Raw genomic sequence first — 17,272 nt, forward strand, 5'->3', positions numbered from 1 at the left:
TGTTGATATCTTCCGATTATCAGTTTCGTCGTGCTTGTATGTACCTTTAACCCTCGAAATAGCCACTTTGAAGCCATGTCCTCGGCAAACAAGCCAATGTTATTTTCTTCAAAAGGCATATAATTTGTCACAAAGACCTATATTAGAGATTAAGGATACAAATAATAGTAAATTTCATTTTTTGACCACACAGTCTTAAGGCCCAGTGACACAGAGGATAAGCCATGCTATTTGGTAACGAAGGAATTAAAAGTTTAAGTCTGAAACCAGGGTAGAAAAATTTAATTAAAACTTAGTCACCGGAAAACTAAGTGAATAAGGCAAATGAGGGTATTTCCAGCTCTGGTTTGATTTAATCTGCCTTGTGTGTTATGGCTCATTATGACTCTTTTGAAACCTTTCCAAATTACTGCTTTAAAGCAGATAAATTAGGGAGCATTTCTTTACAAGGGAATATTGGGAACTGTTTGCTTAAACCCATATCTGAACCAAACTCCAGCTCTAATGCCACCACTCAAACCCCTGATAAAATACCAACCTCAATCCCCACATCAGCAGACATTGAAAACCAAACCCCGAACTGCATCACTACAGCCACTCCTAATGCCTCAGAAATTGAAACCCAGACCCCTGAACACATTCCCACTGCACCAATACCAACCAAACCAATAGTTCAAAATGTCAAATGCCACAACGCAGACCTGGAGAAGACTGAAACTCCCACTCACACATACCTCAGCCAAGATTCGAACCCCTCACCCTAAACCGATCACACCTCTTCGTCCAACCAACCTAACCACACAATGTTTCAACTGTCTAAAGTTACAGTAAATCACTCAGCAGCATCATGCATAGAGGCCACCCGCTGCAACAGATGTGGAGGTCCACACCATCACATTGTTTGTACGGTACCACAGGACCAGGCGAAGTGTGCAAACTGTAAAGGCGGGCACGCGGCTTCGTTTCTTGGCTGCCCATTTATCAAACAAGCAATCAAAGCACAATACAGAGCAAACACACTCTACTACCCCCCCCCCCCTCCCCCCCTTTTCTAAACCTCCAACATTGAACCCAGGACCATACCAGCTCCATCTCTCACCCCCACCAAGTCTAAACCCCTAGTTCATACCCAGCCCTGATACTAGCAGTCTGCTATACCTCCTATTAAACCTACTCAAGACCCAGTCCACACCCATCTAGCACCCCCTAATCACAATGCAATAATCACTACCAGTATCTAGAACCCCCTCCCGTCAAGTCAAGAAGACATGAAAACTATCTCACTTCCTAAAACTACCTTCTTAGCCTTGTAGAATAACAACCTCAAACACCCTAAAGCACTAGAATCGTGCAGGAACAGCCGAGGCAGGAGTAATAATTACGCAAAGCTGTTAAGCAACATCGGGCGTGGTCACTCACCGGATGGGTGGCTAATGTCCACACTTTTCTATCACTACGAACTTAACTGAAGCTGCTTATTTGAAACGTGCTGTGTCACCATCTCACTCTGTCGAATTGGATGGCTACTTCCTTCTCAAAATTAATCACTTTTACTTCCTATAGTGCGGACTAAACTGAAGTCGGCGATAGAACGAAACTTACTTCTTAATTCGCTAGAGGAGTGCTTAGACACACTGGCAATGAACCCCCCCCCCATGCTAGGGGAGCGTCAAGGGCAGGGGGTAACTTGGTCACAGAGGGAAGATGGGAAATATTTGTGCATAGTCCGTGCTTTGATTATTGATGTGCTTGTCATATAAACAGACTGTTAAATTATCACAGTGTTATTGTTCCTAAAATACATCTTATGTACTGTAAATCGCTGCATATATATACAAAATATAGCTTTTGTAAGTAAACATTTTTATTTGTATGCTTATTGTCCTGTTAGATTAATATTTTTTATTTATAAAATTGCCCAGTCTTCATCTATCACTTTGTCTCTTACTGTAGTGAATAATGGAGACTTCTCATTTCTTTTTCTGTATCTAGATGAAATGCGATGTAGACGAGAGTTCTACAGCAATCATCCTGAAGCCAAACCTTTGGGTCATGAAGAAAGGGGTGAAGTGACTGAACAGTCCAGTATTTACACGCCTGATGAGTCAATTAGCTTGTCTCTAGAGTACTTTTGCAAGAAAGAAACTTCTGCTGTAAGTATGGTTGGATATAGACCTTTTTGAACCATTCTTTGTATAGTTCGTAAACCATTTCCTTCTGTAATTATTTATTTCTAGTGGTGACTCGTGGAATTTATGGCACCTAGAATGTTGTGAAACAACTTGTGACACTGGAGAGTAGGGCTGTGTCATATGATACTTCTTAATTTTGCTAGATACATTCAACTTACTTTGTGCATTTATAAAACAGAAAGAAATGCTTAAAATTTGTCCGTATTTAGACATCTAAGCTAAACAATATATCCTAAATTAACTCTCTCCCGAGCCCTTGCACAATCTTCTTGTACATAATGAGGGGAGCAGAGGTCTCTCTCAAGTTTCAGGAAATTGAGATGAAGCCGTATGTTTGCATGGTATTTCTCAACTGGGAGTCATGCATCATGGATTGCATAGTTTGTTCTACAAATTTTCATAAATTCAGCTTTATTCTTGGTCAGTTTGACAATCTTCCAAATCCGATTGTCCGGAATTCATTCAAAGATCTTCCTCTTATGGCCTAGAAGTTAGATCGAGTGGTATTTGGCACACACGGTTAGACTTCCCTTCTTTTTGAAAATGGGTACAATGATGTTCTGTTACCAATCAGTTGGCTTTCATCTCTCTTTAATAATTTGTTTGAACAGTAATGTTAACCATCCTGTTGCATCATATTATTATTATTATTATTATTATTATTATTATTATTATTATTATCATTATTATTATTATTCATAGTGGCAAAGTTAGAACTCATAGTCCTCTCTTACACTTAACCACACTTCTTTAACAGTGCTATTTCTTTGATGTCATTGTTCCAAAGCCTCATATCTTGGTCGATTCATTGTCGTCGGGGCATTGTTGTTCCAAGAACGACACTTGCAGCCTTGTGAGCAGCCTTGTTCACCATTGTCATGCTTTTGCCGGCTGTACTAATGGGCAGTATTGTTATTGGTGCAATGACATCAGCCGCCTCCTCCTCCTTGAAGTGCCACCATTTGATTCTCAACTGGTCCTACTTTGCTGCATGTGCGATTTTTGGTCACCTAATGCATAACTTGCAGATGATTGGTTGGTGTTGCATCAAGACCGTTTTGTACAGTGCAACTTTTCCATCTGTAATGTCTTTGAAGACTTGACACACAGTGAAGGTATATTCAGTTTTCATTACCTTAATGCAATTGTATTACATAATTAAATGTATTATCATCATAATCATCATCGTTATCCTTTGTTCATAGTGGCAAAGTTAGAAGTCATTGTCATTCAGTCTTATCTTACAAACTAGTAGTACGCAAACCTTTTGTTGAGCCCTGAGCTGCATAGTGCCGAATGGGAACTAGGGCTCAAGAAAAGGTTCACGTACTATACCGTAACATGACACAAAATAACAATGTAAGCTCAATAAATATTCCTAACCTTACCTTAAAAGTATAGTTACATACTAGAAGTAACATGACACAATATAACATAAGCACAGGAAACGTGTACGTACGTACATACACACACACTCTCTCTCTCACACACACACACTCATATATATAGTAGTTTGCATTTCACGTCAATCTCTCTGACTTAAATCCTCGTGGTGGGCAGGTAGCGATTGAGAATTTAAGTGAATGAAGTTTATTGAGCGTGAGTGGACCTGAAATACTTTCAGTAATGGTGGTGATTGGTTCAAAAGAGAATTTATAGTCTGAGATATTGTTTGCTGTACAGGTTAATTTTTTAATTTAATTTCTCCAGAGAGATGTCTGGAATACATGGCTGGGGCTAAGCTTTCCCATTACCATAGGAACAAAGTTGTCTCCAAGTGCTTGTCACATTTAAATTTCCAGTCAGATGTTGGTAAAAAGAAAACATCTTATTTCGGATTATTGCTTTAAATCTATTCCGAAGTGTCCGATACTGTTCAAGCACACTGAGAAAGAGCGTGCATCTGTAGAGCCGATACAACACGTCACGGTGAGAGACAGTTTCTTTTGTGTCATTGGTCCGCCACGGAAAAGGAGGTCGGGAGACGTAGGCCGTACACTTAGGTGTATGTTTATCAAGGAGGCCAAGTAGAAGTGAACTAAAAGTTTAACTTTCTTATCGATATCCTTTATATTTTTTACATCATCCCAGGGACTATAATATCAATATAGTTGGTCCGTTATTGGACATTATACATTTTTCAGCTAACTCATTCCTGGTTGCCAGCATTTTGCCCCAGTGTGCTAAACTGGGCTCATCAGTTGGCAGACAGCACACCCACCAAGACACATGGCTAGTGCATACCATTAATTATCAACTTAGTGAGTTTTCACTGGTGGTTGACATAGCAACACTGTTATGGAATTCTGACTTAATGATATTCACCGATGGTAATTATCTGGACCAATGATTTTTTAATGTCATAGTAAAACCACAATTACTTAACAAGTGGTATAAAGGTAACAGACCACTGAACATAAAGAGAACAAATAGGCCTACTCAACTACTCAAATAAGGCTTCTTAAATTTTCGTTATTGAAGACAGTATCACGCTTTTTTAGGTACATAATCATCTTATAGTTGCCTTGACTTACTTGAATTAATTCCTCTTGTTCCTTGTGGAACATAGGGCATCAACAAAGCATCTCCATCTGATCCTGTTGCCAGCCAACCTCTTCACCTCTCTCCAGGTCTTGCCTTCTTCCATTGCCTCCATGTGTACAGATCTTCGCCACATTTGTTTGTGCCTTCCTCTCCTCCTTTTACCCTGCAGGTTCCAACCCAGTCCCTCTCTCTTAATGGCATCATTCCCTTTCCTCAATGTATGGCCCTATCCATTTCCATTTCCGCCGCTTTATCTGTAATGCCATCTCGGTTTCACCTGTCCTTCTCCATAGTTCATCATTGGAGATTACTTCCGGCCGGTAGATGTTTAGAATCTGCCTTAAACAGCGGTCGACAAAGGTCTGCAACTTGGAGGTAATCACTTCAGTCACTTTTCAGGTCTCGGACCCATATAGTAACACAGCCTTGACATTACTTCGGAAAATGCAAAGTTTGGTCCTGATAGATATTTAGTTGTTCTTCCGTACTGAATAGAGCCGAACAAAGGCACCATTTGCTTTTTGTATACGTTGAGAAACATCCTGTATTCCTCCTCCATTTTTCGTAACTAAACTGCCCAAATACGTGAAACTATCCACATCCTCTGTAGGTTCATCACTGAAGACAAATGGGTCTAGTTTGTTGGTGTTCATAAGGTAAACCTTATAGTTACCTAGCAAAGCAAAAATACTACCATAATTTTAAAAGACTGACTGATATACTGATGTGGTAATGTTATCAAGGGATTACAGCTAACTAGGGAGTGGATAGTAGAACTTAATATTTATAACTTTTTCATTGCACAGTCTTGATGCTCTGTTTTAGTGATCTTCACTTTCAGAATCGAAAGTTGCAGGTTCTGGAGCTCTATCAATGATCTTGTAGTCTGGGAGCAAACTGTATCAGGCATGATAAATTTTTGGAATAATATCCTTTCGACAAAGTACAACAGGTCGATTTTCTTTTCTTTACTGATTGGAAGCTGTCTCTTGTGAAGTTTCTGCAAAGTGCATTCTTGTTCTTTCTTGATATTTTTACTCACATCCAGTTCTTGATAATCCCCCAAAATAATAATAATAATAATAATAATAATACAGTGAAACCTCGGAATGCGAGTAACTTGGTCTACGAGTGTCTTGCAAGACGAGCAAATATTTTAAATAAAGTGTAACTTGATAAGCGAGTGAGGTTCCTCAATACGAGCGTCAGGTGTGCCTACGTTTTCCTCTCCCCTGTTCGTTTGTTGAACGGATGAACAAGCTTTTTGGTCCTGTAGTGAAGAAATACCTTTCAGAAAATAATCTGCCGTTCAAAGTCTTGCTGGTTATGGACAATGCTCCTGCTCATCCTCCAGGCATTGAGGACGACTTACTGAAGGAATTCAAGTTCGTTAAGGCCAAGTTCCTTCCTCCCAACACTACTCCAACCTATGGATCAGTAGGTCATTTCGAACTTCAAGGAGCTATACATCAAAGCACTATTTGAGTGATGCTTCGAAGTGACCGAAGAAACAAACCTTGCCCCCCCCCTCGAGAGTTTGGGAGAAATCATTTCCCCATCGTGGATTGCCTGAATATCATTGATAAAGCCTGGGATGGAGTCACCAAGAGAACTCTCACTTCCGTTTGTGGAAAGCTGTGGCCTGACTGTGTTCTTGGACATGACCTTGAGGGGATTGTTGGTGAAAATGAACCGCCAATTGTGTCCTTAGGGAAGACTATGGGGTTGGAGGTGAATGACGTGGACATTCGAGAGTTGGTGGAAGAACATAGCCAGGAACTGTCTACCACCGAACTGATGGACCTGCATCGCGAACAATGGGAGGAGGTTATGGAGGAGATCTCGTGTGGGTAAGAGGAGGAGGAGAAGTCAATGGAATCTCTCACTTCAACTGAGATTCGGGAGAAGTGCAAACTGTGGGAAATGGTGCAAAATTTCGTAGAAAAACACCACCCGAATAAGGCTGTAGCAGTACGAGCGATGAATCAGTTCAGTGGCAATGCATTGTCACATTTTCATGAAATCCTCAAAAAGAGGCAAAAGCAACAGTCATTGGACAGGTTCCTCACTGAAGTTGCACGAAAAGGAAACAATTCCAGTGAGCCAACAGAGAGCAGTGATTCCGTTTGTGAAATTCATGCTACACAGTAACTCTTATCATGTCGTCTCTCGTCTCCCTCACACCAACAATGATTCTATTGTAAGATAAAGTGCAGTTTAATTTGTTTTAAGTTATATTTTGTTTCAGAACTGGTATGCGAATAAATATTTTTGTGTTGTGGACGAATCATCCATGTTTAAATGGTTTCTAATGGGAAAACTTGCACTGATATACGAGCGCTTTGGATTACAAGCATGTTGCCGGAACAAATTATACTCGCAATCCAAGGTTTCACTGTAATACGTACGCCACAAACCTACTACGCTGTCGTAACGGGGAGAGGTGTTACTCCCATGTGGCGTATTTCAGGTGGCGGATAGGGGGTTCTAACCGGCTTGCTGGTGGACTTGTGCGAAATAAAATAGCTCTCGCGGACCAAACACATATTAGAGGCGGCTGACAAGCAGAAGCCGTAGTACAGCCAGAAACCATCCTGAGGCAACCTCTAAGGCTCATTACCTTAGTTGTAACATCTAGATCGACAATTGGCGGTATCCCCATTACTTTCAACCTTTTAGTATGATGGAAAGGTCAGCTGACAAAGAAACTACCCCAGGCCCTAGTGATTGCAGTAGGTTTTCTGTCATCGGATTCTGGGGGACAAAGAACATCATGCGGGAATGAATCGGAGCTTCCAAAATCTCTTTGTTCCAAACGCAAGCGTTTTCTTGGCACCATCAACATCAATACACTTCTCAAAACTGGCTAATTGAAGCAATTAACAGGCATGTCGGACAGACTAAATATCCAAATTTTATCTCTTCAAGAAACCAGTTATACGGATGAAAATCACTTTGAATCAGGCACCTACACAATATACAAAGGTAAACCAGCAATTCCAGTCCTTAACACACCACTGCAATTAGGCACTGGGTTTGCAGTAAGGAAAAATATCATAAATTCAGTTATGAGTTTCACATCTCCCTGTGAGAAAATGTCAGTGCTAGCAATCAAATCAGGAAGCCAAGCCTATTCACTAATCAGTGCTCATGAACTTACAAATAATTACAACCAAAAAGACCCAAAAAAGGTGGAAGAATTTTGGGAACTTCTAGAAGAAACAGTAGCCCAAATTCCTAAACATCATATCAAAATTTTTATGGGAGATTTCAGTGCACAAATAGGCAAATAAAAGAAGTACAAAGCCACTGTGGGATTCTACCCTGCCCATAAAAGAACCAATAAAAATGGAGAAAGATTAATCAACTTCTGTGAGACCTTTGATCTGAAACTAATGTCAACTTATTTTCTAGCACACCCGCAGAAGAAAACAACCTGGAGGTCCCCAAACATCCATTTAGGAGAATTTCAGATGGCCCATGACACCATAAAGAGATCATGAATGTAAAAGTCAAGAAGGGTATCGTCGACTCTGATCGCCACCTATCTCTAATCAAAGTGAAGTTTCAACCTAGCAGACCCAAATGTAGATCACGGTGAAACCCACGAATTGACCCAGAGATTCTGAAGCAAAACTCAAGCTCTTTCCTGGCCAGTATCTCCAAGCAAAATGCTACTAGTTGATCAGAACTTAAGACGAACTTGTAAAAGCACCCAAGCCCACTAACATGCCACCAAGGAAACGTAAACATCAGTGGTGGAATGATACATGTGTTAAGGCATTAGAACTTCGTATGAAAGCATGGCAAGACTGGAATTCACAGAAAACCACAGAGAAGTGGCATGCATTCATTAAAATCCAGAAGGAGAAATCAAAGATTATAAGATTCCAAAAACGTCACTATGGTCAGATCAGACTGGCAGAAATCTAGCAAGAGTTCAAGAAGAAACAATACTAGAACTTTTACAGAACCTTTAAAGAAGAACTGGCGAGTTATAGAGCACCCACTCTTATGTTTTAAACAACCGGATGGGACTTTAGAAACAATAAATGAAGAAAACTGTGAAGTTTTGGCAGATCATTTCAAAGACTTTTTAAATTGCGAACCTCCTACGGACCAACTTACTTTTGAAACATCAGAACTAAATCCAGATTCAGAGCCTCCAACAGTAGAAGAAGTTGAACAAATAATACAGGAATTGAAAAACAACGAAGCTCCAGGGGAAGATGGTATAATTGCCAAAATGTGGAAACTAGGTGGCAGAAATCTCACTCAGAAAATCCATAAAATTCTTACAGATATATGGACCAGTGAAACAATTCCTGAAGACTGGAAGTGTGCAATAATTCTTTCAAAATTCTTTCAAAACTCCTACTCAAGAGACTTGAAATGCAAACAGATCATTTGATTCGAGAATATCAGGCAGGGTTCAGGAAAGGCAGGTCATGTGCAGAACAGATTCTTAACCTCAGGACCATCCTACAAATTTGTAAAAGCAGGCAAACGGTGATTACTTTCGTGGACTTTAAAAAGGCATATGGTTATATAGACAGACACATTTCCATATACTGGAAGAATTCAAAGTCGACAGGAAAACAAGAGAATTAATTATGCAAACACTAAAATGCACCACTTCCAAAGTTAAATTCTTAGGGGAATTGTCGGAACCATTTGATGTTAAAACAGGAGTCCGACAAGGAGATGGGTTGTCCCCTTTATTGTGTAATCTTGTTTTGGAAAAAGTGATTAGGGCTTGGGAAAAAGAAGTTAGGCAGATATAATTTAAAATCTATATCCTGAAATGCAAAATTAAGACATTATAACACTGTAATCAAGCCTGAAACATTATATGCATCTGAAACACTGATCATTGGGGCCACATCATTGATTAAAGATGTAGAAAAGCAAGAAAGAATAATGTTAAGGAAAATTTTTGGACCAGTCTGTACAGGGGGAATTTGGATGATAAGAAAATCTCATGACCTGTAGCAACACTCAGAGAAAATCTCAGACACATTTAGGAAAAGACTTCTGAAATTTTTATGGACATATTCTCAGAATGAGTAATCAGAGATTGACCAACAGAATTCTGAACCTAGCCCTATCAATGAAAGTAAAAGACAATTGGCTGCTCGAAGTTGGAAAAGATCTTCAGGAAATGGGCATCACAGATGACATTGTGTTAGACAGATCTAAGTTCAGAAAATGAGTCAATAATCACCGCTTTAAACATCATCCAAGCACTACCAACAACAAAACTTGGTCAGAAGATCACAATAAAAGCCACAGTGAGAAGGTGAAGAGGTTTTGGGAGAAGAAAAAGGCAACGACATCAGCTAAATAAGTTTAATCTCGCTCCTTAGGCATAGTGAAGAAGGGATAATAATACGTACGGAACAGGCAGGAATTATACCAGCAGATATTCAAAACAAGGTAATATTCAGATCCAAAATTTGCAAATGGCCAGTTAACCAAGAGGAAAGACCAAAGAAGATTGGAACAACCTGGTCTGAAGACAGGAAAGAAGACCACAGTAAAAGAATGAAAAAAATATGGGCACAAAGGAAGGCAAATGCATGCCTCTAAATACTTTGCGCTGTCTTAATGGGCGTATTCACCTATATAATTATAATAATAATGTTATTGTTTTTATGTCCCATTAACTACATATTTGACAGTTTTCGGAGACACCGAGGTACCAGAATTGTCTCCCGGAGGAGTTCTTTTATGTGCCAGTAGATCTACCGACACAAGGTTGACATATTTGAGCCCCTTCAAATACCACCGGACTGAGCCAGAATCGAACCTGCCAAGTTGGGGTCAGAAGGGCAGCGCCTCAACCGTCTGAGCCACTCAGCCTGGCAATCCCAAAAGTAATCATACTTATAACCAATGATATTAGGGTAATCTTTAAAAAATTGAAATTCTTTTACTTTAAGCCAGCAAACTTTTCTGCCGCAGTGTCAGTAGATGTATTCCTTATTGTCTTTGATGCCAAACCCTTGAGGTCAATAAAGTCGCTGAACTTCAGTTCATCGTCGCCATAGGCCCTATCTGTGTCGGTGCGACGTAAAGCCCAAAAAAAAAAAAAAAAAAAAAAAAAAACTGACTTGACTTCAGTTCCTTGACTTCATACGACCAACTCTGTTTCTGTTTCATAGTGATCTTAAAGTCCTAAATATAATCACCCAGTCCTGAATGCAATATACTGGCACATGCCTTTTGGCTTTCTCTATTGCACTGTGAATAGAATCTACTTCCATGTATGAATGACCACTCTCCATAAATTTGTGTTTGTAACTGTTTATGTCTTTAAAAATATTGCATATTTAACCAAAAAATGGCAGAAATGGGATAAATAGAATCTACTTCCTTGTATGAGTGATCACTCCCCATAAATTTGTGTTTGTAACTGTTTGGGTCTTTAAAAAATTGCATGTTAAACCGAAAAATAACAGAAATGGGAGTTGGGAATGACGTTGTAAGTTGTTCTGCTGACATTAAAAGTTATTGTTTACTTGGTGAGATTCATAAAAATGGCATTCGCTGGTTTCCATGCAACCAAATCACTTTAATGAGTTATTCCAGTCTGTGGAGTGGACCTTCACTTTGACAATGAAGTCATTAAGTCAAAACAGCCAAAATTTGACTTAGTGAGTTTCTCCAGCAAGCCCATGATATATTTTGTGAGTGTGACTATCATTGCAATAGACTTTCATTTTCATAATTTAAAAGTGTACAAATTGTGTATTATATTTTGAAAACTTTCAAAATTTCAAAATTTGACCTAATTTTTACATTTGTAGTGTATTTTTATCATGGGTATGATACCTTAGTAAGAATATTCAGCTAATTTTCGAATTTAAAAACTAATGTTTTACATGATTTTTGATAGTACTTCTGGAGAATTACGAATTTTTACAAAATTATGCCACACAGCTTTTCTTTACTTCAAACACTTGTGAGTCGTTAAATTATTCTCTAACTAGCAATTACCCACGGCTTCGCTCGCGTGGATTTCGTAATTTGATCGAAATAATCGTTCCTCGGCATTGTACTAAGACATTATCTGAAAAATTCCTAAAGTATAAAAACTCACCCACAAATTGATTTTCATTTACTCCAGAAATTCTTTGTAAACCATGTTTCTGGTATTACCTTTTGCGGCTAAGACGTCCATACGACATAGAACTATACATGTGAGAAACAGTCTTCCCTCAAGTCGAAAAAATAAATACATGTTTCTTTATTTTTAAAGGAGATTCCAAATACCTGTTCCCACATCTGTAACATCTTCAGTATTTGAGATATACATAGGTATCCTCATAAAAAGAATTCAACCCCTTGATCAGTCCTTCACCCACCCACACCCCTATCCAAGTGTTTTGTTCCCAAACCAAAAATACATGTTTCTTAATTTTTGAAGGAGATTCCAAATACCAATTTCACATCTGTAACATATTCAGTTTTTAAGATATAAGTATCCTCATAAAAAATAATTCCACTATTTTTCTCTTCTTTTCACCCCCTTCCCCCCCTCATGTTAAGTGCCTTCTCCGAAAACAAAAAGGTACATGTTCCTGTATTTTTAAAGGACTTTCCATTACCAAGTTTCTTGTCTCTAACATGTTAAGTTTTTGACATGTAATGTAGATATAACAGTACTCATTTTAAAAATTCATCCGCTTTTCCAATTCTTTTCAGCCCCTTAATTGGATTTTCCGAAAACAAAAAATACATGTTTCTTTATTTTGAAAGGAAATTCAAAATACCAACTTTCACGTCCAGATATCCAAAAATCCTCCCTTAGTGAACACCTACACTCTAATATAAATGTATCCCCAAAATTTCTTCTTTTTTTTTTTTTGCAAGTAATCAGCTTCATTTTCCGTATCAAATTCTAATTATTGTAAGTCTCTGATGATGAGTCAGTCAGTCAGTCGGACATGTTGTTATATATATAGAGATGAGACACTTATTGTTAAAACATTGCATATTTTAATCATCTTAACCATCTTTACACTATTGGAAGAAAATAAACAAACGTATAAACAAGCAAAATAACAAGCAAGTGGCATGAAGCGGCAGAGTGCAGAGCTACCACACGCGAAACTTACAATGAATTGAAAGAAAGCTTTTATAAAACTGCACTGATATCGATATTTCCAGAGAGAAAAGGCTTTACTTTTTCCGGAGGTATTACTTTTGCTGCCATCGTGCAACAGGAATTGAAGTTACAGGCAAAAGAAAAACATGGCCATCAAATCGGCCCCCGGTATTTTTAGCAGCAGCTCGTATGCCTGATAGATCGGCTGCCTGGTGCTATAAGAGTTAAGAATGAAATAACATTTATGCAGCTCAAAAAAAAGAAAAAAAACACGAAACTGAACAGCAAGCTTTATGACTTACGTTTATTAATTACCATGAAAGTTTTGGTTTTAGGATGGGAAAGGGTGCAGATAAACATAGGTCCTTCTTTATACACTATTTTGATGAAAAAACAGGAAACTTTAGATAGAAAATTTCAAAATATAGTCAACGGGCAAAAGCATAATGCAAAGGTAGATAATCAGAACAAAACAATGCACACATTTTACCCGCCATTGAAGAATCTAACCAAATGTCAACTTCAGCAGAGACTAAATTAGCATTTTGGAAAAAGGCCCAAAATATAATTGGCAATACACCAATAGAAGTATCACTAATAAAGAGGTAGTTAAATTGATGGCAGAAACCAAAATCATGATAGCAGATGTCCCATCAGAAGAACAGGAAATTGTAAGATAAGAGACTAGGAAGAAAATTACCAAAATAATCAAAAGACAGCAAACGATAACAGCATAAGTAGAAATTTGCAACAGCTTAACAAAAAGATAAAAGACAATGACATAATTGTTACTAAGGCAGATAAACACCATAGTTTTAATTAACAAGCAGGATTTTATTAATTATATGGTACATTTTCTAACAGGAAATAAATTTAAACTTGTAAAGAAGGACCCCACCAGTATAATACAAAAAAAAAAAAAAAAGCTTGAACAAATTCTGTCGGACACCAATTTCTTAATAGAGTCAAAAGAAATGAATTGTCTATTGAACATGAACCCAGGACTGCCTTCATTGAAAACTTGTCCTAAAATCCATTAGCAAAATACACCGATCAGACCCGTAGTGCATATTAGAAATAGGCCCATATATAAGACAACACAATTTATACAAAAAAATTTAAAGAAGCATTTTAGGTTCAGTAACAAGACTAATCTGCTTAACACTATGGATTTTTGCAATAAAACTAACCATATTACATTATCTGTAGACAACACTACTCACAGTTTTGATATTAAGGACATGTACCCAAACATACCAGTCGCAGAAACAATTTGTATTATTAGAGAAAATATAACATTACCCAGTGGTTTAACAAAATCGAAGTAGAAGAATTTCTAACCATTGTAACAATCACATGAGACATTTTTTTCATATCCAACTAGGACATTTATAAGCAAGGGAAAGGATTGGCCATGGGTTCATCAGCATTGGGAATTCTGGTTAACATCTATATGTATCATTTGGAGACCAGCAAAATTGTTAACAAACTACAACAGGGGTGCAGGTATCGTTAAGGTTTGTTGACAGTATATTTGTAGTCATTAATGAGCAGTAACTCACATTGGAGGCACTATTAGCATGTTTAAACAGTATGGACAAACAAAAAAATTCACTCTGGAATCTGAAGAAAATAAAACTCTGTTATCTCGACTTGACGATTTCCAGAGTGAACGGCCACTTTGAATATCAGATTTTCAGGAAACCCGTTCAGATGGACGTCATTATCAAAAAAAAAAAAAAAAAAAGAAAGATTCAAACCACCCAGGGCAACACAAAAAAGCCACCTTTCATTGCATGATCAACAGGGCAGTCAATATACCACTAACTAAAAAGGAAGTTTAATGAACAAATGAGAGTTATCCATGAAATTGCCAACAATAACGGATACTTGAGAACTTTATGTAAACCGAATAAACAACAAAATCGTTAATAGGCCCAAACCCTCCCCGCTTGATAACAAAAGAACTGAAGAAGAATGCCACTTTTACATACTTCAACAGACATTCATACTCTTTAGCTGAGATTTTCTCTTAACGTAAAATCAGTGTGTCATTGCAAACGAATAATAACAGCAAAATGTTATTTAACTTTGAAACATGCTCGTTTAGCATGTTCATAACATGTAAGTTTTCCTGTGATTCCTAAGAGTTTTAATCAACTCTTGTTTGATTTCACTTAGCTGTTTCCCAAACACTTGTTCAGTTGGTTTTCGAAGGAAGTGTAGGTGGTAAGAACGGTAGGGGTAGACCAAGGTATGAATATGACAAGCAGATTAGAGCAGATGCAGGATGCAATAGTTATGTAGAAATGAAAAGATTAGCACAGGATAGGGTGGCATGGAGGGCTGCATCACACCAGTCTATGGACTGGTGACTCAAACAACAACATTTCCCAAACTGTGACACAGAGGGCAGCACCCCTGCTTTGAAAATGGATGGTCCTTCTTTTCGCGATTCTTTGACTTCATCTTCTTGACTTGATGTGTTTGTTGTGGTTGTGACCAGAGGAAAAAGAAAGATGGAGTCGCCTCTGATCGGGGTAGCTTTTCTTAATTACCGCTGGGCGTTTATGAGGTTTAAACTCTGCCTGTTCTCATATTCCCTTTTTTAATTTACCAACTTTAACTGCAGGTAATGTGAGCTGTGTTTTCGTTCTTATTTTATGTATATCTTGTGGCTATTTCAAGTACCTTGTAACCGCGACTGATTGGTATACGTCTTTGCCCCGTGAAATGAATGGGATGTGTGCTTGAGGCCATTATTGTGGTGATGGTTATGAGGTAACTGGGTCACTGCGAGAATTCTGACTATGTGTTATTATTTTTTGCCACCAAAAGTAACTATGCTCCGGGTGTCAGCACGGAAATGGGTTCGAGCCGTACCCGATGCGTGAGTTGGTGGGGCTCGTACGCGGGCCATGAGTTCATATCGTCCTGTTTATTATATATTTACGTTGTGCACATTACTACGTCGTGTCTGGGAGCTTACCTATTGTCAGGTGAGCCATTCATCGTGTGTTTGGAATGTACTTTGAATGGGGTTATTGACCCTATTGTTACCCGATATCGACAATGCCTGAATGTTTGTGTGTATGTTTGAGAGTCAGTGAGGGGTTTAAAAGATGACGTATCGGTCAGTTAATTTACATTCCTTTTCTTATATCCGTGTGTACTTGGTTTTCACTTCGAGTACGGGATTTATTATTTTATCTTGGTCTATGCTTGTTCATGTGGCCGCCATTATTGTTTTAATTCGGGTGATGCGCACGCCTGTTTGTTTTCTTTGCCTTTCATGTTACTCTTTGGTACGGAGATGTTCCATCCCCGGCCATCCCGATACCTGCATACCTTCATATATACCTTTTATTTTGCTCTACTCCGTGATGTTTTGTGATCTTTTGTCCTCGCAATGTCATTGTTGTTGTGGCTGTAATGATGGTGGAGCCTTGATTAATGCTTGATAAATATTAAGCGAATTACTTTGCGGAAAGAAAGGACCAAAATAAATCCGTGAGGATTGTTTTCCTTTTATGAGATTTCAATATGATGTGATAGAATTCATTCGAGTGGTGAGCACGTCGTAATTTATTGTTCATCTCAATGTTTGAGGTGTGTCGTTCTCGATGACTTACGATTCTAGCCTCGATTAAGCTGAAGGACAAATGTATGTATCCCTTCAATACTTTATTATTTAATTTTCATTGGTGGCTTCGTTTTATTTTATTTCTTTCTGATATGTTTATATAAATAAACCCTCATTTCAATTTTTATTGGAATTTCATTACATTTATTTAGTTACTTCCTTGTCGTGCATTATTAATGAGGGGCATCTTCAGTTCGGGGCCGTTATCTGCCTTATCCTGATCGGGATCCACGCCCTCGAATCTTCCGTCGTGTTTTATGTATTCCGTCATGTATCATTAGTGAGGGAGAGGGATGGTACAACTTGCATAGTGTTAATAACACTAGTCCATGTAACAAAGCAGGTGTATGTATGTTGACATGCCAGGAATGCAGCACACAATATGTGGGACAGTCTGGGAGAAACATTTCAATAAGATATAAGGTGCATTAACATGCTAAGACACACGCCAGATATTTAGCTATGTGTGAGCACATGCACAATAGTAATCATCAATTCACAAATATAGAACACGTTTTAAAATTATTACCGGGCGAGTTGGCCGTGCGCGTAGAGGCGCGCGGCTGTGAGCTTGCATCCGGGAGATAGTAGGTTCGAATCCCACTATCGGCAGCCCTGAAAATGGTTTTCCGTGGTTTCCCATTTTCACACCAGGCAAATGCTGGGGCTGTACCTTAATGAAGGCCACGGCCGCTTCCTTCCAACTCCTAGGCCTTTCCTATCCCATCGTCGCCATAAGACCTATCTGTGTCGGCGCGACGTAAAGCCCCTAGCAAAAAAATT

General features: G+C 38.6%; 1 protein-coding gene across 1 annotated transcript in view; it reads left to right on the forward strand.

The window, feature by feature from the left end:
• LOC136864289 (polycomb group protein Psc) overlaps positions 1-17,272 on the forward strand; it is a 252,009-nt gene that overhangs the window by 201,389 nt on the left and 33,348 nt on the right. Inside the window, exon 4 of the mRNA XM_067141068.2 lies at positions 1,993-2,153. Within this exon, the coding sequence (XP_066997169.2) occupies positions 1,993-2,153 (161 nt within the window). The remainder of the gene's footprint in view (positions 1-1,992; positions 2,154-17,272) is intronic.

Source organism: Anabrus simplex, chromosome 2, assembly GCF_040414725.1.
Source record: "Anabrus simplex isolate iqAnaSimp1 chromosome 2, ASM4041472v1, whole genome shotgun sequence".
Taxonomy (NCBI): Eukaryota; Metazoa; Arthropoda; class Insecta; order Orthoptera; family Tettigoniidae; genus Anabrus; species Anabrus simplex.